A 21585-nucleotide genomic window follows, 5' to 3' on the forward strand; every position below is an offset into this window, starting at 1 on the left:
GATAAGTTTCTTTTTTTAAGAATTGCACATGGGCGATGATCTTGACACATTCTCCTGAGTGGGAGATTATCTCATTTCACTCTTGAAACTGTCATGCTGCAGAGTTTCACATCTTCTCTGTAAGTATAATTATCCTACTAACACTGGATGACAGCTGCTTCTTGCAGTTTTCAGTTACATTGTCTGCATTGGAATTTGGCTGAAATAACTGCTTCTTCAGTTTTCTTGCTGAAAAATTACACACATATGCTACTGTAGTTTGTTAAGATATGAATGTTAAACAAAGGTAACTTTATTATAGGAAGAAAGTTTGGACACTTATTAACTGTATTTTTACTGCAATACCCTTTAAACTGTTTTGTATGTATTAAAGGGGGACTCTGGCTTCCAAACCAAAATGTATTAAAGACCCCCAAGATACGAAAAACCCGTAAAATACCTACCTAATCTGTTTCTTTAAACAGTATGAATAAATACCATTTTTATATGATGAAATGCAACTGCAAAGTATTTCTTTTCTTTTTGCATCATTTGAAATCCTTTAAAGGGGGGGAGAGGCTAAAACCTAATGTTACAAATTGTAACAACTCCTCAACATCTTACAGGCAGGCTTGCAGGAACTACAGAATTCGCATTGCATTGTACTGTGATGTTCCTTTCCTTGCTGACATCACTTGTGCAGGGAATGTTGGGATATGGAGAATACAGACTGAAGGCAGGGTGCTGACAGTCGACTATTGTTACATTTTTGTTGGAGTCTCAAAATAGTCAGCCAGATCAGCAGGAGAACAGGGGGCTAGGCGAGGCTAGTAACTGTTCCAAACCATATTATTACATTAAAAATCATGTGTTTGGGTGGCGTTCCCCTTTAATTAGCTAAAAAGCTATTCTCCATTTTGAGAATCAAATACTTGAGGGAAGTGCACACCTCAACATACCTACTTTGGTCTTCTGTTAATCTCATGCTTTCAGCATTTATAACTGTTGTTATTACTGTATAGGCGGGCCATTCTCCCTATCTATTTTCTTATGTTATAGATTAATACAAACTGTTAGTGGGTTTGGGAGCACATAAATGTTAAAGCTTTTTGTCCCAAGCTACATAAATATTCTGTAATAGTTAAAAGTAAAAGATTGGTGGTATTTTCCATTAACATCTGCTGCCTATTTGTGAACTCCCCTGTGCAAAAGAGCTGCTTAAAGAAAAAAAAAAAAGATCTGGAGGAAGTTTGTTTCTAATTTTGTTCTCACTGTTATTATAGGGTGTGATCATATCACAGCCATATGCACTATAATCTGCTTTTAGCATTTGTGCATATGAAGCACACTTGTAAAAATTTAGATTGGGATTTACAAATTAAATGAAATAAAATATATTTATTATTATATACATACAGAACTGATGAGGAGAATACAATACAAATGGAATATAGGGCAGCAATAGAATAGTTCAGCATAGTGAAGTATCATCAAATCAGAGAGCTCTTTTCTAAGAAAAGCAAACAAATTCATGCAGATCAATTCCTTTTGTTGACAGACATTACATTTACATGGACAAAGTATAGTGCCACTCCTGCCATTGCACTTATTCAGCTTAATTGTGGCTGACTGAATAGTAAGATGCTTATATATCTATGTAGAATATGCAAACAGAAGAATGTAAGCTAAATGTTTAGTTGAATAAGGAAACAAGTGGTAGATGCTCATGAGGCTGATGTTTCAATAAGTAGTACAATTTAGTGAGATGAAATGTTTATTAAAGTGTAATTAAGTGATATTTGCTGTTATGTGTGGTGTGTTTTAAAAATGGCCATTCACTGAATTTCACATTAGCAAAATAAAAGTTCCCTGCTTCAAAGAACTTTTCTGGTTTAATTTATGGTTGAACAATATGCCCCACTATCTTGTATTATTATAATCAACCAGGAGAATGTCCAGTCGGTATTAGAAATGTTGGCAGGATGTGTGGAGAGTAGGGTTGAGTGAACTTTATCGCCCTGTATAGTTGTCAGCAGCTAAACTTTTTGTGGCTACACGCTATAATTTTTCCAATGCTATCTATTGTGATCTGTTGCACCTGAACAAAAAACACATCCCATTATTATCTGCCCCTTTCCTTCCTACATAATCCAGTGGGATTGGAGCCATTCCCATCCCCTTGTTTAACTAAGGTTAACTAAGCTGTCCAGGCGCAATTTTGGAAGAAATTTGCAACATGGGAGTCTTTTGCTTTTTATGGGAATAGTTGTAGCATAGGCAAAATGTTGCAATTTTGCAAAATGTTCTATGATTTTGCACATTTTTTCACAAAAATCCACAAGTTTGCTCATCACTAGTGGAGAAAAACAGGCATAGGCTGAGAATGTTGTGCTTAGCCATGAGGATTATTGGTTTTTTTTTAACATGACATTTTACTGAAAATCTAAAAATTCTTTAATTGCTTAGGAAAGGTGAATTTCTAAGAGTGAAGAGTGAGAGAGAATTTCTATATGGATTGAGCAGAAGAGATCTGAATGGAAAGTATAGTATAAGTCACACTTTATTTGTATTGTAGTACCACAAGCAGCTACATTTAACATTTTTGCAGTGGTGACAAAACACACAAAGCTTTTACAAAAGCTTTTAATGTTGCTTCTAAAGTTGCTTAACAAATACAACTTAGTGATGTAATATTGTTTATTCTCAAATAGCAACATAATAGCTCAGGGGTAGGGAACCTATGGCTCGGGAGCCAGATGTGGCTCTTTTGATGGCTGCATCTGGCTCGCTGCCAAATGTTTAATAAAAAAAATAACGGGGACGTGGCCTGCGCTCGGCGGATAGAAGACGTGTTCTAAGCCTTAGAACACATCTTCTGTCTGCCGAGCGCAGGCCACGCCCTCCTCCGCATCGCATCCGGCATCCATGGCACCCACCCTACCATGCCCCTGCGCTCGGCGGATAGAAGACGTGTTCTAAGCCTTAGAACACGTCTTCTATCCGCCGAGCGCAGGCCACGCCCTCCTCTGCATCTCATCCGCATCCGGCATCCTTGGGACCCACCCTACCTTGCCCTGCAGCATCCGCGTCCAAACATATTGTATGGCTCTCATTGGAATTACATTTTAAAATATGTGGTGTTTATGGCTCTCTCAGCCAAAAAGGTTCCCGACCCCTGTAATAGCTTGTGCTAACTTCCTAGACCTGGGGCACCTGTTATAAAGTTGCCACATTTGTTTCCCCCGCTATTGGTGACTTTTCCTGTGGAGGTTCACATAAAGAGAAAAAACAGAGGCCACTGCTTCTTTTAATTGTATATTGTCTTTTAAATGTGTCGCACACAAACAAGGACTTAACATTTCTGGAAAGGAAGAATTATGTTGTCAAAGAAAATTACATTTGAATAACTGAAATGTTTCTACAGAAATGTGCTTTGAATGTTGGGCTAAGCCTGCTGCTGTCTTGTGGCAATCATAATCCAATAGAAGGAATGCTCCTAGAAGGCTATGTCAGAAGACAGATTACTGGGGGTGGGGGGGGGGGGGGGTGCTTATAAGGTGCCACTAAGTCAACAAAATTACACTCTTAATTAAAACATCGCCATGCTTTCCTGCTTTGTCTTACTGACATTTTAACATGGGCTCAATTGCACTAGTGCACTAACCTATTAAAGGAGAAGGAAAGGCTAATAAAGAGTTAATCTGAAGCTGCAGGGGAGGGGGGGAGTTCTTAGCATTCTTATGGGAGGGGGGAGCAGGAGAGAGCTGGGCAGACTCTGGCACAGGAAAAAAAGGAGACAAGAAATCCTGTTTCTTTTGATAGAGAACTCAGTGCAGCGTTTCTGTGAGTGCTTATGGCTGTATTTACATAGGCCTTTCTGATAAAGCTTAATTAGTTTTTACTTTTCCTTCTCCTTTAATTTACAATACAAACTTTTTTTCCATGTGTACTTAACATTGAAATAGTTTGTCCCAAGGGGCATTATTTTGGAAGTCAAAGCTATACTGTGTTTATTCATTCTTTGTATATTGGTCTATCAAATGGAAAACATATTTAGAACATGATTCTAAAAAACACTCAAACACAAAATGGATTAGGAGCCAAGGAAACAATGTAATATAATATGTCAACACAGGAATATTTCTGCATTTTAGCATGGAGGGTTTTTTTTTATATATATATATTTATATTTATATATATATATAATATAAAAACAGTTTCAGAAAACGTAAATTGGTTGACCCATCACAAAATTGGGAGAGCCCTATATACAGAACCAGACTTACTGTCTATTCTAAGTGCTATTCTGCTCATTATGCTTTATTTATAAAACACTAAGAAAATTTCCCAAGGGTTGTACAATAGAACACAAGTATTTGGCAGTACCCACTGGTAAGATTAACGGTACTTCCACACAAGAATCTAGGGTACTAGTAAAATAGAAGTCATGAGTAAAAAAAAAAAAAGCTGGATGTATATTTAGTTTGCTTTATTTCCTCAAGGTACTGTACTGGATAAACTTGCAGTTTTAGGCTTGCCTAAAAGGCTTTTGTCCTCCAGTTTCCTGCCTGCAGGCTTCTTTATTACCTCCCACAGTCTCCTATTGTGTTCTGATCACAACATAGAAAGGGTCCAGGGACCACTGGAGGCATAGTAAGCTAAACAGGGACATCTTTAGTTTTTCTAATAGCCTTTATGTAGAAAGTGATTGCTAAGTTTAGTGAATGCATTTAGTGAAAGCTAAATTTTACATACACTGGGCTAAAGATGTTCAAACTCAGTTTGAACTCGTATCCTATTACCATACATTGCCTATGATAATTTAAATAGGGTATCAACTTTACTTTTATATGATGTCATTTCAAGTAATAGCTTAGGGAGCAATTTATTTCAGTCTTTATTTACCATTTCTGATTTCCTGTGGGTCAAAAGTTTGTGAAATGCTTAGCTGAAATAAATCGGACTCTCAGCTATTACTTTTAAAAAAAGTAGATACTGTTTGACTTTAGCATAGTGTATGTAAACTTTAGGACTCAGCTGTATATCTATACTGTTATAAACATTCCACTACACTAAGCACTCAGGAGTAAAACTTTAACAGAATAGTCTTGCAAAGTATTCTACAGCTTTAATCACCAATACTAACCAATCCGAAGGTTATTGGTCACCTTTTTTAAAGCAAACAATTTGTTTTTGTATGTGCTACTACATCTGTTTATTACGTAACGTTGTATATGCCTAGCATATCCTTGTTTCTGGTTGTATATAGGAGTTACAAATCTACAGATCCACCAAAAGCACTTTGATGTACCTTTGGCATAGGTTATGCAAATGCCTGGTATTCTGTCAAAAACGTACAAACAAGAAATACATAAGGGTTAATAGTTTAGTAAGGTTAATGGTGAGGAAATGCTGATAAATGAGTCATGGCACTGGGTTAAAGGACAAGGAAAGCCAGTATACTAGTGAATTCAGCCGTTTGAACATTTGGTTCTGGTTCATCCCTTGGGTGTTTATTCTATTCCGCAGGTGCCAGGGGTAGGTGGTGGAGTGTCTCTGCAACAGAATGTTCCCTGGGTTGAATATTTTTTATCGCCTGAAAAGCTCAGGGAACAAACTTAATGATTTAGTTATGAGGTGTTCATATATTAGCACACCCTTGTTAATTTGACCTCCCTTATGCTTTAATATAGTTTTAATACTGTACTATATATACTTCTGTGAGTTCATTCAGTGACCACTTATGCCCTGTGGCTAGAGATAAATTCACTTTAACATATCACCACTCAGATTGGCATTGATTTACTGACTGGAAATGGCATTGAGTAACACCTCTCCTACTAACCGGCCTCCCAGACTCCCACCTCTCTCCCCTGCAATCAATTTTAAACTCTGCTGCCAGGATCCTCCTGCTCTCTCCTAAGAGGGAACCTGTTCGGCCTCAATTAAGCTCTCTTGCATGGTTACCTGTTAAGCAAAGGAAAGCTTACAAAATCCTTCTGCTAACATTCAAAGCCCTTCACTCCTCTGCTCCTCACTACATTTTTTCACTGGTCTCCCTGCATGTTCCTGGTCGTCTCCTCCGCTCCTCTCAGAGCCTCCGTCTTTTTACACCATGCACACCCACTGCTCTCTCGTCTTAAACCCTTCTATCTCGCTGCTCCTTACCTTTGGAACTCTATCTCTGAATCCCTCCGTAGGGAACACTCACTAACTCTCTTTGCGAAAAAGCTTAGCTGTTACCTTCTGGAGCACTAAAACATTATTTTGCCCAGTCCTGCGCTTAAGGGCAAATGCCCATACCTGATGCACTCTTACCTTCCAATTAGTGCCTGTATGTTAACCAACCACTTAGATTGTAAGCTCTACGGGGCAGGGACCTCCTTCCCACTGTGTCTCATACCACATGGCACTTTATATATGTATTTATTATATCACTTATCCTCCCTGTGTGTAATTTTGTATTCTGTAAGATTGTACAGTGCTGCGTACCCTTGTGGCGCTTTAGAAATAAAGTTATACATACATACATACATACATACATACCTTTGTGCTGTGGCCTCTAGTTTAATATGTTACTGCTGTTATTTGCTGTCAAATGATTCAGAAATTATTGAAAACAATTCATAGCCATTTAGGATAATATTATGCTTTTTTCCATTGCTGCTTTTGATGTTTTCCTACTGACATACCTAGTAATACAATATAATGCACTGTTTATGATCAATCATTAGAAAATGTAACAATTTTTATAGCTCTTCTCAAATATCCTTGATGTAAAGCCACTTAAACATTGCCCATTTCTTCTTAACTTTGTAGCAGTAATATTGGGCTTCTCCAGCATTTGTATAGTCATCATACCCCCCAACTCTCCCGATTTTCGCAGGACAGTCCCTCTTTTAACAGCTCAACCCGCAGTCCCTGATTCTTACTGAAAAGTCCCTCATTTCCGTTTGATCTCCTGCACTGAACGCTAAAAAAGATACAAACTTAAATAAAAAGTAGCTTTTGGCAGAGAGCCCAGAAATCTTAACAAGCTATACCTGCACTTAGATACATTGTTTCTCAGACTTAATTAAATAAGTGGGCTTTCAACAGAGAGCCCAGAAAGTTAACAAGCCACACTTGCACTTAGATACAATTGTAACTAATAAGCTTAACAGGTCTCTTTGGGGAGATCTGTTAAGGCTGATGGCAGACGTGTTGTAGGGCTTATATTTTCGGCAAGCGAAAATACAGCCCTACGCCTGCTACTTGTGCCTGCACCCGAATGAATGAGATACGCTCGGGTGCAGGCACTTGTAGCCGATACACGCAAAAAAAGTGAGACTTTGCATTATCTCGCGTCTTTTTGCCTTTCACCTGCATTAGCAACAGTGTAATAACACATAAAACGACCCCAAAACCCCCAGAAATGTATCCAAACTTGCCTAATTTTGTAAAATGAGATTAGTATTTAGGGGATGTGGTCAAAAAGTGTTGCCACGCTAAGCGCTGCATTTCTTTTTTTTCCTTTTTCAATTTTCAAATGTTGGGACGTATGTAGTCTTAAAGGACTTTCTCAAGCTTTAGAATTGTCCTTAGGCCAGGACCAATTTTTATTAATTGTTGGTATGCTTTATATTAATATGAATAATACAGGAATGGGATCCAATATCTGGAAACCTGTTATCCAGAAAGCTCTGAATTATGGGACAGCTATCTGCTATAGACTCTGTTTTATTAAAATAATTCACGTTTTTAAAAATGATTTTCTTTTCCTTTGTAAAAATAACACACAACCTTTTACATGATCCCACATTAAATTTAATTAATCCTTATTGGAGGCAAAACAATCCTATTGGGTTTAATTAGTGTTTAAATTATTTTTCAGTAGATTTAAGATATGAAGATCCACATTATGTAAAGATCCTTTATCCGAAAAGTCCCAAGCATTTTGGATAACAGGTCCCATACCTGTAAATGCAAGATGGTAATGCTCACCTATAACAACCGCTTGTTGTAGCGTCGGCTGCGGTTAGCTGAGCCCACTGCCAAGGACCAAATATAACTTTGAAATTCAACGCGCTGTAGCACTCCGAATCAAGTGAAATAAACACAACCCAAGTGAAATAAACAATAAACACCTTTTTCACTTAATTCGGAGTGCTGCAGCGTGTTGTATTGCATAGGTCCCATACCTGTAGGTTCCACCTGTTTATACCTGTGATTTTTTTTTTCTTTTTTTTAATTTCCTCAATGGACCAATTATTGTCATTACAAAAGAGCATCTGTGCAAAGTTGCTGGCTTTGCTAGCTTGTTCCTGGACTACTTATATTTTTTAAATTAAGGCCAAGAGAAATATATCTGGGGTTCATATTTAACTGTATGCAATTTATTTGTGATTCATCTTGAGGATTCGGCACATCCTGTAGCTGAGTTTATTTGAGGAAATATGTGGAAGGCTGAGTGTGTGTTGAGAATGCTTTTATTTATTTATTTCTAAATGCTTTAAGTGCTTAAGAAAAAATTGCTTGTGCTTTGACTCATACAGGATAAGTGCATGTTGCTGACAGCTAAGGAGTCGTTTAGAGATAATAATGGAATGCATTTCTTGCTGTGTTGCTTAAAAGCTGAAATAAAAAAAAAATTGTAAATAATAAGTACTTGAAAAAATTAGACATTATAGTTAAAATTTAGTGCACTAAATTTGCACTAAAGCATCTTTTTCCTAGTTGTAGTAAGTTGTAATATGGAAGTGGTCAAAGCTTCAAGAGTCAACTAAGAAATTCTAGGAATTTTCAAGTGGGGGGATTTAAATAGCATGAATCGGTGTGCAAAAGAATGAATATCATGAGAGTGAAGATGTGTGCCACTGTTAACGCTTCCCATAGCTTGGAGTGGAAAATAACTTTTCAGTGTTTTTGTTTTTTCCTTTTGCCTGGGAATGTGTTAGATTAGGGCTTTAAACTCCCACAAGAAATTTTAGTGCAGACCTGCTAGGCAAACTTCCAAGTGGCGTTTATTATAGTTTATATTTTATTTTGTTTATTCCACATTTGCCAACAGAAGTGTTAACAAGCAAGGTTAAAGCACTGCATGTGAAAAGCTAACAGAATGATGCTCCTGTAAGCTTATTTCTTTCAGACGCTCATGACAGTGTAACTGTCCAAACCTTTTTAAACATCCATTGGCATTAATGAGAAAAAGGTGTATTGTTACTGATATGTTTATATTTCTGTGACAGTTCTTGTAGGTCATAATTCAGGCTTCCCCTGAATCTATGCAGATGTGACATGAGCAAGGCAATATATTTAAGGCCGCTTTAAGGTACCACTGAGGCCAGGGCAAAGATCTTATTGGTGGGCCCCCACAACTGCTCCAATAGCTTTTTTTATATGCCTACCCTCAAGCAGGGTAACTTGTGCACAGTAAGGCAGAAAATACAGGAAAAATGTCTGTGCTTATGATATTGTTTTTCTGAGAGTTCTAAGTGTGCCAGCCTGTACCATATCCTTTAGGAACATTTGTTTTAATATAAAGTATAATAAATGGTTTTGTTGAGCTCTTCCAGCTGAATAAAATGTGTGGCCTGCCATTTTTGGGGATGCTTCAGTCAAAAGTTGTAGCAGATGAAAGTCTGATGGTGGGTCCTGGGTAACTGCCCTTTTGTTAAAACAGCCCTGATTAAATTAAAGTTGATTGTTATAAGCAAACATATTTTTTGTTTCTAGGCAAAGCCAAAGCTGATTGAACCCATAGACTATGAAAATGTGATTGTTCAGAAGAAAACCCAGATCCTGAATGATGCATTACGAGAGATGCTCTTGTTCCCCTATGATGACTTTCAGGCAAGTAAACATCTCCTTAAGTTTACAGTGTTTGATTATTGATTAGCAGATGTGCCAGTTGCATATAGGGAAAATATTTCTAAATTTAATTTCCGGGTGGCCGGCTGAATTTTATAGGACAACTAAAAACTTAAATATAGAATTCCTGAGTGATGGTTCGTATGCTTTAGACATTGACATGATGAAACCTGACAAACTTTTTATTTTTGGGTGAAAAACACTTATTACACACAAGTTAAAAAGCATCAATGCAAGAAAACTTAATGAATAAAAGAAGTCATGGATTTACCCTATCCAGTCATCAGTTGATAATAAATCAGCCCCAAAATATAACTATAATTTAGATATCATTTGCTGTTTTAGCAACAAGAACTAGCTTTATGCCAATATGTTCCATGCCATTGCTGTTTGATTATTTAACTATACAGCTTGGCAGGGAAATAAATAAGCTTGGGCTTTCAGTAAAACAAATTAAGTAATCAGGCTCATGTCACATGCATTAAGTGCATTTCTTTTTCACTTGTTATGTGTTTTTAATTATAAACTTATTAACAAAACTGTGTTCCCACTGTGTCCCTGTTTTTTTTCTACAAGATACACAGTTGTGCAATTACCATAAAAACAAAAGCTTGTAGTACAAAACATGTGAAAGTTTTAACAAATGTTTTTATGTCGAATGTTGTCTTTTGGCCATCTAACTTAACTCTTGCTTCTTTTAAAGGATTGAGATTTGAAGGAAACTCAATCAAAGTTACTGCTTTATACAAGTTCTTAAGGATGCTAATAATATCAATATTATAGATATGCAACTCATAATGTTGGCTCAATGACAGATTTCTTTTTTCTTTGAAGAGAATGGCTAATCTATGCCAGCTGTGGACACGTCTTCTTTTTTGCACTATTAGACATTGTGAGGATTATATGTAGGAATAACGCATTGCTTTATAGATCAGGCTTTCACCTATCATTTCTGAAATCCATAATTGCATTTTACTTGTCATCCTAAAGTAAACTAAAATAATAAATTTAAAGAAGTGTATATACATCTCTTCTGCTTAAAAGCTGCTGATGAATCATGGTCTATCAACCAAAGAAAACAATGGTTAAAAAAGGTGTAATTCCAACAAAAAGTTCTAGGAAAAAGTAACTTGTCTTAATAGATTTAGTTAAAAAAAACCTAAATAGTTTGGAATTAAATGTAGCTTTAATACTAAACCCATGCAGAGATTCATAGCTCTCATAGTTAGATAATTAACTCTCCATGAGATGCAGGCATTCAGTGTATCTCCCAGCATCAGTAGCCCACATTAGGGTTAAACAAAACTTTATTTCCCATTTGTAATAAGTTTGCCCAGGAGCAGTAACCCATAGCAACCAATATGATGTTTGCTTTTAAACCGGTGACTAGTAAATGTTACCTGCTGATTAGTTGCTATGGGTTACTGCTCCTGGGCAAATTTGGTGCCCTTTTATTACATGACCCCCTATATATTCTCTCTCTCTCTCAGCTTTGTTAGTCTTCCTTTTGTTCTATTTCTTTTACTAGTAGCCATCTCTGAACTTATTTCAGCTCATTAAGATCATTGCTTTGGACTAGTGTACTCAAGTTTAGGTCTTACTTGAGTTCTAAAAAGAGGCAAAATTGTATTGTTATACAAAATTTTTACAAAATTGCTTTATTATCTGTGTCATACTTTGCTAAAGAGAACCGCCAGGAAAATCCAATTAAAGGAGTAGGAAAGTCATTTTGGCATTTAACTGCCAATAGATTAGCCACAGTAGTACCACCTAGAATGCTATATTTTTTCTGCAGAAAGCTTTACCATACCTGAGTAAAGAGCCCTAAAAGCTCCCTCCGTTTGTTTAAGATAGCAGCTGTCATTTTAGCTTGGTCTTGGTAGCTTCATGCTGCAGCTCTAGCCCTTGGCAGCTCAGATCACACATTTCCAAAGGAGGGGGGAGTGAGTTCTTATGAATTCTTATGGGAGGGGGGAGCAGGAGAGAGGAGAGAGCTGCAGAGACTCTGGTCCTGGGAATGACGGATTTTTCTGAGAGAGGAAGTCTGATACTAAAGAACATGTTTACAAAAAAGAGACAAGAAATCCTGTGTTTCTTTTGATAGAGGAGACAAGAAGGTCTTACCCAACACCCTGGCACTCCAGTGAAGAGAGGATTGGTGCACAAATGCATGTTTGCAATAAATTTGCAAGGGCTTGCCCTGCTTGTACGTGCTTTAAGTGCCAGTGCTTATTTTTGTGTTTTGATAGAGGACTAAGTGCAGCGTTTATGTGAGTGCTTATGGCTGTATTTACACAGACCTTTCTGATAAAGCTTACTTAGTTTTCGCCTTTCCTACTCCTTTTAGCTTATTACTAGCATTCATGTGTTTTACAGGAATTCTTGCATTTATTAACATTAGATGTTATTTGCTATTTTCTGACCAGTATACCAATGTATTTAAATCATTCTCCACAGTAATTATTCTGCATAGAATCAATTGTTTTGAACAATTTAGTAACGCCAGCACACATAGCAAGAGTGCTCACAAGGCCAACCTCAAGATAATTTATGAATGTATTTAAAGGCAATAGACCAGTAGACCAAAGAACCCTAATGTCCTTATTTAACAATATTGGACCAACCAGAAAAGATTCTGTAAATGATTATGTTTCATAATCTCTTTGTTATCAATATTTAGCCAATTATTTTCCAAGTAAAAATATGTTCATGGCCTTTATTCTTTATTTACTCAGTAGCCATTTAGGTTGTAAAAATGCTATGAAGGGGTGGTTCACCTTAGTTAACTTTTAGTATGTATGGACTATTCTAAGCAACTTTTCAATTGGTCCTCATTATTTTTTCTTACAGTGTTTAAATTATGTGCTGCCAATTTAGTTGGGGGTCACTGACCCCAGCAGCTAAAAAAAACATTGCTCTATGATGCTACAATTTTGTTATTACTTTATATTACTTATTTTTCTATTTATTTATCTATTTATGTATTAGTCTCTCATTCAAACCATCCCTTGACTGCTAAGGAAAATTGTCAACAAATTAGCTGCTAATTATAAAGCTATTCTGGCACACATGCATACTGTTGGGATATAAATCATATCTGATCCTTTAATATCCCATAAAACTTTTCCTGCATAGATTGTTTTGGTAAAAAGCACTGTGTTACTAATTAGCCATAGGCTAATCAGCTGTGCTCTGATTGGATCTTTCTTCTTGTGGATGCTGCAATCAAAGCTCAGCTTTCTTGACACACAGTAAAATTGACCAATCAAGGCACAGATGCAGACAGGGCTTGGGAGATATTACAAACTGAAGGCAGTGCAGAAATGAAGACTGAAAAGAAGAATCTGCAGGCTGTAAACTTTACTTAAGAACCAGCTCTGAACTTTTGCTGCAGATTTCATCCCACTCCCACAGGTACTATACTGTATCATCCTCCCACTCCCACAGGTACTATACACAGGTACTATACAGTATCATCCCACTCCCACAGGTACTATACAATTCTAAAAGCTGAATCACTAGTTGAAATTAAATTGTTTATTGTCACCTGACATCTATAATATCCCTATCACCTATCCTAAAGATGGACGGTAAGTTAACTCTTTCCCCCTGAAAAACCTAATTGTGCTTTTATATGTTTGTTGTTTTTTGCACTTACTATTTTTTTTTTCTACTTTTGTCATTGTTTTGTTCATTTCTAGTTAGTTACAGTGGAGCCAATGTTGTGTATCAGTGCCAGTGTTATAGTGCCAGGGCCTGAATATCTGCCATCTGTACCCACTGCCTTTCACTGCATATAATGTGCTGGTTTTGTATATACAGACTGCGTCTCACTGCATATAATGTGCTGGGATGTCAGTACTGACTGCCTCTCTAAAAGTAACTTAAGCACATCTAAAGGGGTGGTTCACTTTTAAGTTAACTTTTAGTATGTTATAGAATGGCCTATTCCTAGCAACTTTGCAATTGGTCTTCCTAATTCATTTTTTTTTTTTATAGTTCTTGAATAATTTGCCTTTCTCTTCTGCCTCTTTCCAGCTTTCAAATGGGGGTCACTGACCCCAGCAGCCAAAAAGTATTGCTCTGTGAGGCTACAATTTTATTTTTATTGTAACTTTTTATTACTTAATTTTCCATGCATGCCTCTTACCTATTCATATTCCCATCTCTTGTTTAAACCACTACCTGGTTGCTAGAGTAAATAAGACCCTAGCAACAAGATAGCTGCTGAAATACCAAATGGAGAGCTGCTGAACAAAAAGCTAAATAACTGAAAAACCATTTAAAATAAAAGAGGACCAATTGCAAAGTGTCTCATAATATCAATGTCTACTGCATATTAAAAGTTAATATAAAGGTGACCTACCAACTGATCACAAACACAAATGGATGGAGTACCCCTCACAGAAGTGCACGGATGGATACTTTTACATCCTAAGCATTTTAGGGTAAAAAAGAAAAGCAATCCTACCTGCACTTTGGCGCAGTATCCCTGGGAGTCAGTGGGAACCGCAAGAGGTAGTTGGGAGGTTCATTTTTTACACCAGCAGCGAATCTACAAAGTCTCACATTAGCTTTAGGTCAGTCTATGTATGGCCCATCTTTAGCCTCCCCAAACAAAAAATTCACCATCCGCCTATGCAATTAGCCATTCTCTTGTAGCAATATTAATCACTAAAGAATCATGGAAGATTAAGTAAAGTGGTCTAGCTATTAAGGAGTTTATGCCATCATATTCTGATTTACCTCTAAATGATATGAATATATGTCTAAATATATTGGGTTTGGTCTATTTAAGGAAGCCTGAATAAAAATTGGTTTTTCGTTGGAGTAAACAATGCAAGAAGCTGTTTAAAGATTCTGCCTTCCCCCTTTTTCCATCAACAAAATTACCTGGTTCTAAAACCACATGTCCAACACCCTCCTGCTTTATTTTTTTTCGTTTCTATATTTGGTATCTATTATGCTCTTTGCAGCAATGCCCTTTTATTTTGATTATTTTTCACTCCTATTTTTTCTTCAATTCGATTAGCATCCTCTTAATTCGGGTCTAAACCGGCCCGGGCCATTTGCGCCTCGTACAATATTTTGTGGCCCGACCAACGCTTATCAAAAGGCATGAATGGATGCGATTTTTATTGCGATTCAATGGATAATGCAAGGCACGGCGGGCGGAGCTGCTGATTGCGGAAATGAACTTATGCCATATAACAGTCATTATGGGAAACTTCTGTGTGCAAATTAGCTGCTAAGAGCTAATTGTGCACGACGAACGTCTTCCCTAATAATCTGTTATGAGGATAACGTAAATTTCCGGCAACAGCAGCTCCAACAGCGACAGTCTTCATACCCTCTGAAAGCCAATTTTTTGTGAATCCCTTATGCGGTCCAGCCTCAATCTCTTGCTCCTTGGCCCAGGCGTAAATTGAGTTTGAGCCCCCTGTCTTAATTTCTAAAAGTTTAAGCACTTTGTGATGTGTAACAGTATAAACAGCTTGCTAATATACATTAGTACTGTGGAATACAGATTTACCCACTGTAAACATGTTGCAACACCCGTTTATACCTGTAGTTCTGGGACACAGGAGGTTATAATAGAAAAAGGTAAAATATTATGTATATCTCTCTCTCTCACACACACTCACACTCTCACGCACCCACACACAAGCACACACACACTGCAAATATGCAGCAATATATTAGTTTGCTGCAAATAGGCATGTAGATAATGTTGTGTTTTTTTTTTTTGTTCTAAAAATCTGTTAGAAACATTTCCTCAGTGAAAGCATCCTGCTACTTATTTTTACCCTATCCATTTGTTTTAACATTTCATTGATAGTAATCTCAAAAATATTTAGACCTAAAAGCAGGAAGCCAGGCCCTTAAGAGTACAAAGGTACTGGAAGACCCTGCATCCGTCCCCTCTGACAAATACAAAACATATGTAAAAGAGCGCAGATGTCAACTATGCACCCGTTTAATGTACAAAGCTGGCCTGTGTTTTTTTTTTTTTAATTTAAATCAGTATTGTATTGAAACTTTCAATAAAATCCACTAAAAAGGCAAGCAATTAAAATCATGTTTATAGCAACCAGTACATTATACCTGTTGGTTACGCACTTCAATCCAACAATATTAATGTGACACACCCACAATGGGCTGTCTTTCACATTTGGATGCAAAGACTTTTTGACCATTCATGAGCAAGGAATCCAAAATACACAACATGCATATAGCAACATAGCAACCAAGTAGAGCAGAAATGTTGTACATTATGTTTTGGGCTTCTGTACCAGTCAAAGGCACCCACAGCCCTTTAGCAGTGAAGATCTGTGCCTCTGAAGATGCCCCAGTAGCTGCTCATCTGCAGATTCACTGTACATGCTCTGTGCTGCTGTATATATACTGTATATATAAAATAAAAAAGTCACAGTAAATGGCTGTAAATAATACAGATTATTTGTAAATGGTAGCTTTGAAACCAGTCCAATTTGCATCTAAATGTAATAACTAGCCCTGAAGCACTATCTTCTATGAGGCAAATCTCATTTGCTGCTTGATAATTTACAACAATCTCTAAGCTTACCTTCTCAACACCTGCTCAGAGCACACTGATCATGTGAGTGTCACAGACACTTCTAACAGAATCCTGTATGGTGACCATCTGTGACCGCTTTGAAAGCCTGTTTCATTACTACTATAGAGATGCTGAACCTTTAGGCTGGTGCAATAAAGTCATTATATAAAAATTGGCATTTCTAGCCATATTTAATTTTAGGGTTTAGTTTTTTAATTGCAGCAATAAGTGTATGAAGCAGCCATGCTGAAAGGTCTTTATGTGTATTGACACTGAAGATTATGCACTGCTATCAGAATAATATGCGGTGTTATAGTTTCACAATTATGTGCACAAAAAGGAAATCATTGTTCAAAGAACAGGCAGATGTTTCTTTTAGTAACAATTACATTTACTAATAACTTAATAATTGTTTATAACTATTAATGAATGTATATTGTAATGTGGCTTAGAATTACATTTTGCTTTCATTATGAAAATAAACTTCAGATGTACATGCATATTCATGCCTAGACACCATTTGAGTACATTTGCATATAGTATGGAATCCTTACTAAACGTGTGTGAGAAAATGTTCTTAGAATATATTTTTTATCTGTACAAGTGCTTGTTCTGCTTGGTGTATTCTTAGATAAAAGAAACTTATGTGGTTTCCCTTTTGACCATATAGATAGCAACACTAAGGCGGCAAGGCCGGTATATATGCACAACAGTCCCTGAAAATGCAGAGAAAGAAGCACAGAGCCTGTTTGTCACAGAGGTAAGTGCAGGATTAATTCTATTTGTTGAATTATATCTTAGTTGGGATCAAGTACAAGGTACTGTTTTATTATTACAGGGAAAAAGGAAATCAGTTTTAAAAAATTAGAATTATTTGCTTATAATGGAGTCTATGGGATATGGTCTTTCCGTAATTTGGAACTTTCTAGATAATGGGTTTCCGGATAAGGGATCCCATACCTGTACCTGCTTCCCAAATATTTATTGCACCAGAGATATTTATTGCTATCTATTTAGTAATGCCAGTAAAGCTAAAACTCTAGCTCATGCATTGGGGTCCTTCAGGTTTATTCAGGAAACTTTACACTTTTCTGAGTCTTATAATAAATCAAACCTCTTAGGGTGGTTTGAGATATGTGCTCTAACTTTGTAGGTGGAATACCTTCTGTCTTTTGGCCTCCCGTTTTAGACAGTGTTCATTTAAGGTTTTCTGCTAAAAATATAAATGGCACCAGGCACCAATTTACCACCCACCTTTACATTTCCTTTGGTTTTTGCCCAGAAATGGATTTTTTTCTCTTGACGTCTAAGAACTTCATTGTATTTTTGGTAATCATTGTTTATATAGCGCCAGCAAATTATGCAGCTCTATAAATAATTTTAAACAAACCGTACAACTAACAAACTAGGGTCAGAGAATACAATGTAGGATTAGAGGGCCCTGCTCACATAATACAGGTATGGAACCTATTGTCCAGAATGCTCAGGAACTGGGGTTTTCTGGTTTTTCCGTAATTTGGATCTCCAAACCGTAAGGATTGTTCTTGAATAAGAATTAATTATATCTTAGGTAGGATCAAGTACAAGATACTGTTTTATTATTACAGTGAAGGAAGGAAATCATTTTAAACATAAATTTGTACTTGATTAAAATGGAATCTATGGGAGATGGCCTTTTCGTAATTCAGAGCTTTCTGCAGTTGGTAATAGGTGAGGGATTTGGGAACTCCAGACTAACTGTAGTGATCACCCTAGTTTTCCAGCAGCAACTTTAGCATAGTTTCTCTTTCTACAAGTGAGAGAGAGAGAAGCACAAAGAAAGGAATCGATTAAGAGAGATGATATTAAAGACAAGAAAAGCCTCAGTCTTTTCCACTGTCCTACTGTTTCCCAGGCCTCAGGTGGCTGCATGCTATGTTTCAGTCTTATCCGGGAGGCTTTCCTTGTCCTCAAAATGCAGTCAGTGGAAGAGGTATTGTGTGACATAATTATTTCCGTCAGTATAAATGGAAAATGTCCATTGGTCATTGCCCTGTGTACTCTGGGCTAGATTGGGCTGAGTTCTCTGCTTGGACCGCTGCCAATAATAAGATTGCAGCAGGGGTATTTGTACACCTTCAATAGGACAGGGCCAACAGCTTGAAGTAATCTTGGCAGATTTTCATAGCTGCCCAAAAAATATCAGGTAATAATTTTGCTGTTCCAAATAAACAGAACCCCGACAAATGTTTTTTCTTCTTTTTAATCAGTGTATTAGAACGTATAATTCCGATTGGCATGTGGTCACCTATAAACATGAAGATTACTCAGGAGATTTCCGGCAGCTACCTGGGTGAGTACTATGTAATAGATTAAAAGTTTAAGTTAACTTTTAGAATGTTATAGAGTGGCCAATATTTATTAACTTTTCAGTTGTATAGTTTTGTATAGTTTTATAATTATTTGCTTTGCTTTTCTGACTCTTTTCAGCTTCTATATGCAGGTCACTGGCCAAAGTAGCCATAAATCTGTTGCTTTGTGAGGTGACTGTTTTATTGTTACTTTTTATTACTTTTCTATTTATTCATGCCCTTTTATTTCATCTTCCTTTCTCTCATTCAAATCAATGTCTGGTTGGATCCTAGTAACAAAATTGCTGCTGAAATGTCAAAAAGGAGAGGCCTTAAACAAAAAGCTTAATTAAAAAACAACAGTTAATTGAAAACAGTGACAGGTAAATGTTGTACAGTGTGCGCTTATTCACAATTTAGAAAAATTCAAATGAAAGTGTAAGGTGTGTGTGGCAAAAGTTTGTAGCTTGATCGTTGTTCTAAGTCACTTTAATTTAATATGCATTATTTAGGATATCTGTATGGGATCTTGGGATCTTTTTTTGATTGCATGCAGAATTTTATCTGGCAAAACCAAAGTTTTACTTTAGTTCAGCATCTTAAACTTTATTGTCTGTGTAGGGCCTTGAAACACAGGGAGTTTTGTCGCGCCGCAACAAATCTTTATTGTTGCGAGCGACTAATCTCCCCGCAATGCCATCCCACTGTGACACACGGGGCGATTAGTTGCGCCATGACAAATCTCCCATTGGTGCAGGCAACTAATCTCCCCGCAATGCCATCCCACCGGTGGGATGGCATTGCGGGGAGATTAGTTGCCCGCATCAATGGAGATTTGTCATGGCGCAACTAATCGCCCCGTGTGTCACGGAGGCCCTTAGGGTCTGTTCATTTGCTAACAGTTAAATAATGGCTGCGTTGACCAGTAGAGTAACCTCAAAGAAAATTACAGCCTTTTGCCATTTGCAAATTACATCTTTTGCAATGACCTGCTGGTGTGGCAGGGGGTTTATTCCCTAAGAAGGAGAGCTTTCAATCAGAAGCCTTTTGCATGGGCTGCCTTCTGTTATACCATTGCCATGTCACTGTGCTGGTTTCTGAAGAGATAGCAGAGTGCCCAAACAGAGCACAGCATATACTGTAGATTGCTGCAAATCCACTACTCCCTTTCATATAGGCTTGTTTAGCTTTGCTACATAGCTGATATATTTCTCAGCTTCTAATGTAATTTGACAACTTCAGTAGCTGCTGAGCAATGTTATCAACTAATATATCCAACTGATCAGGTTGTCTGAAGTACTAAGCTGCTACTGGGAAACTTAGGGCCATGGCAGACGGGGAGATTAGTCACCGCGCGACAAATCTCCCTTGTCGCGGGCAACTCTCATCTCCCCGAAATGCCATCCCACCAGCAAGAATGAAAATCGACGGTGGGATCGCAGATGCGGCGCCGAAATCGCTGTTTCCTCTCAAGGCAATTTCGACAAATCGCTGCGCCGCGTATGCCATGGTATTTCGGGGAGATTAGTTGCCCGCGACAAGGGAGATTTGCTGCGGGCGACTAATCTCCCCATCTGTCACGGCCCTTAAGGGTCTGAAAATAAAACAACATCATTTTTAAGCTGACATATTAAAAAAAAATTTAAAAACAAAAAAAGTAATCATTTGTGTTATAAAATTAAAAAATGTCTTTCTTTTAAGGTGAACTGCCATCAGTTGATTGCAACATTTGTTTAACCTTTCATTCCTCTCCTTTAAAGTTTCAAAGGGAACATGATAATGCAAATAGCAGGATCTGATATTTGTTGCTTAGATGGTTTTTGTGATCTTGAAAACTCTGTACACAGTGCAGGAAGCAGCAGTATACAATTAAAATATAATCAGTGCTAGTCCTTGAGGAGATATCTTCACTTCCCTGGAGACACATGGAAGGAGACATATGGAAGCTCAGTTCTGTCTTGGCATAACAATAATTGCTTTGTAGCTATAAATACCGATAAAAGCAATCGTTTCATGGATATTTTTATAACTTGCCTCTAAGTTTAGAACACTTTGCTTAAAGTTTACTTATCAAAGACATAAGATAATAAGTACATTTTGGGGTGATCCCAGTCCTACTACATACAGTAAATTGTTTTTGAGAATAGTATTTCTTTATTTCTTTTGATACTGCAATATTTGCAAGCATTACCTGTTTTTGGTTGTATTGAATGAATACAAATGAATTCTGGTAGTTCTGCCAGTGGTTAGTGTTTAGGTATTTTTTTTTTAAATATATTTTTATTGATTTTTATAAAATAAAGAATAAACATAATTTACTATGCGAAAAGTCGAAAGGAAAGAGGGAGGTGATTAGGTATTAAAGACAATAGATAACAGAGAAAATAGAGTAATAGTATAGAGTAGGAGGGGAGCAAATTGTGTAACATAGTATGCGGTCTTTAAAATAAAATGTCACATATCAAATGCATTTTTAGAAAATGCGGGGGCTGTTGGTTTCTGGGTTGAGAACCAATAGCATCCCGATATTAATAAATTTGTCCATGCACCCTCTAGCGAGGTAGGTGGCTTTATAGTATGGCAGGGCCTTATTTATTAATTCCTTCCATTGTAAGTATAGTGGGTCTGTTCCACTTAATGATAGTTTGTTTTTTGGCATAGTACATTAGTAGTTGTAGTAAAGTTCTGCTTTCCATAGAGGTCATAACGCCACTCGTAAGTGCCAGTAGTGCCAGTAGTGCCACCTTTGGGTCCGGCGTATTGTGAGCACAAGCACTTTAAATAAATGTAAACATTTGCATCCATTAGTTATTGAGTTTGGGACATGTCCAGATTATATGGAACTATGTA

At 37.1% G+C, this 21585-nt stretch overlaps 1 protein-coding gene across 16 annotated transcripts in view; it reads left to right on the forward strand.

Moving 5' to 3' along the window:
• The window catches only part of dock9 (dedicator of cytokinesis 9), a 150761-nt gene that overhangs the window by 49041 nt on the left and 80135 nt on the right, over positions 1-21585 (forward strand). For all 16 annotated transcript variants that reach the window (XR_004221352.1, XM_031897058.1, XM_018091079.2 and 13 more), the window contains exons 2-4: positions 9694-9810; positions 17076-17165; positions 18655-18737. Coding sequence is in view for 15 of the 16 variants with exons in the window: in XM_031897058.1 (XP_031752918.1) it covers positions 9694-9810; positions 17076-17165; positions 18655-18737 (290 nt within the window). In the remaining variant the exon portion in view is untranslated. The remainder of the gene's footprint in view (positions 1-9693; positions 9811-17075; positions 17166-18654; positions 18738-21585) is intronic.

The sequence above is a fragment of the Xenopus tropicalis genome, chromosome 2 (genome assembly GCF_000004195.4).
Source record: "Xenopus tropicalis strain Nigerian chromosome 2, UCB_Xtro_10.0, whole genome shotgun sequence".
In the NCBI taxonomy this organism is placed as follows: Eukaryota; Metazoa; Chordata; class Amphibia; order Anura; family Pipidae; genus Xenopus; species Xenopus tropicalis.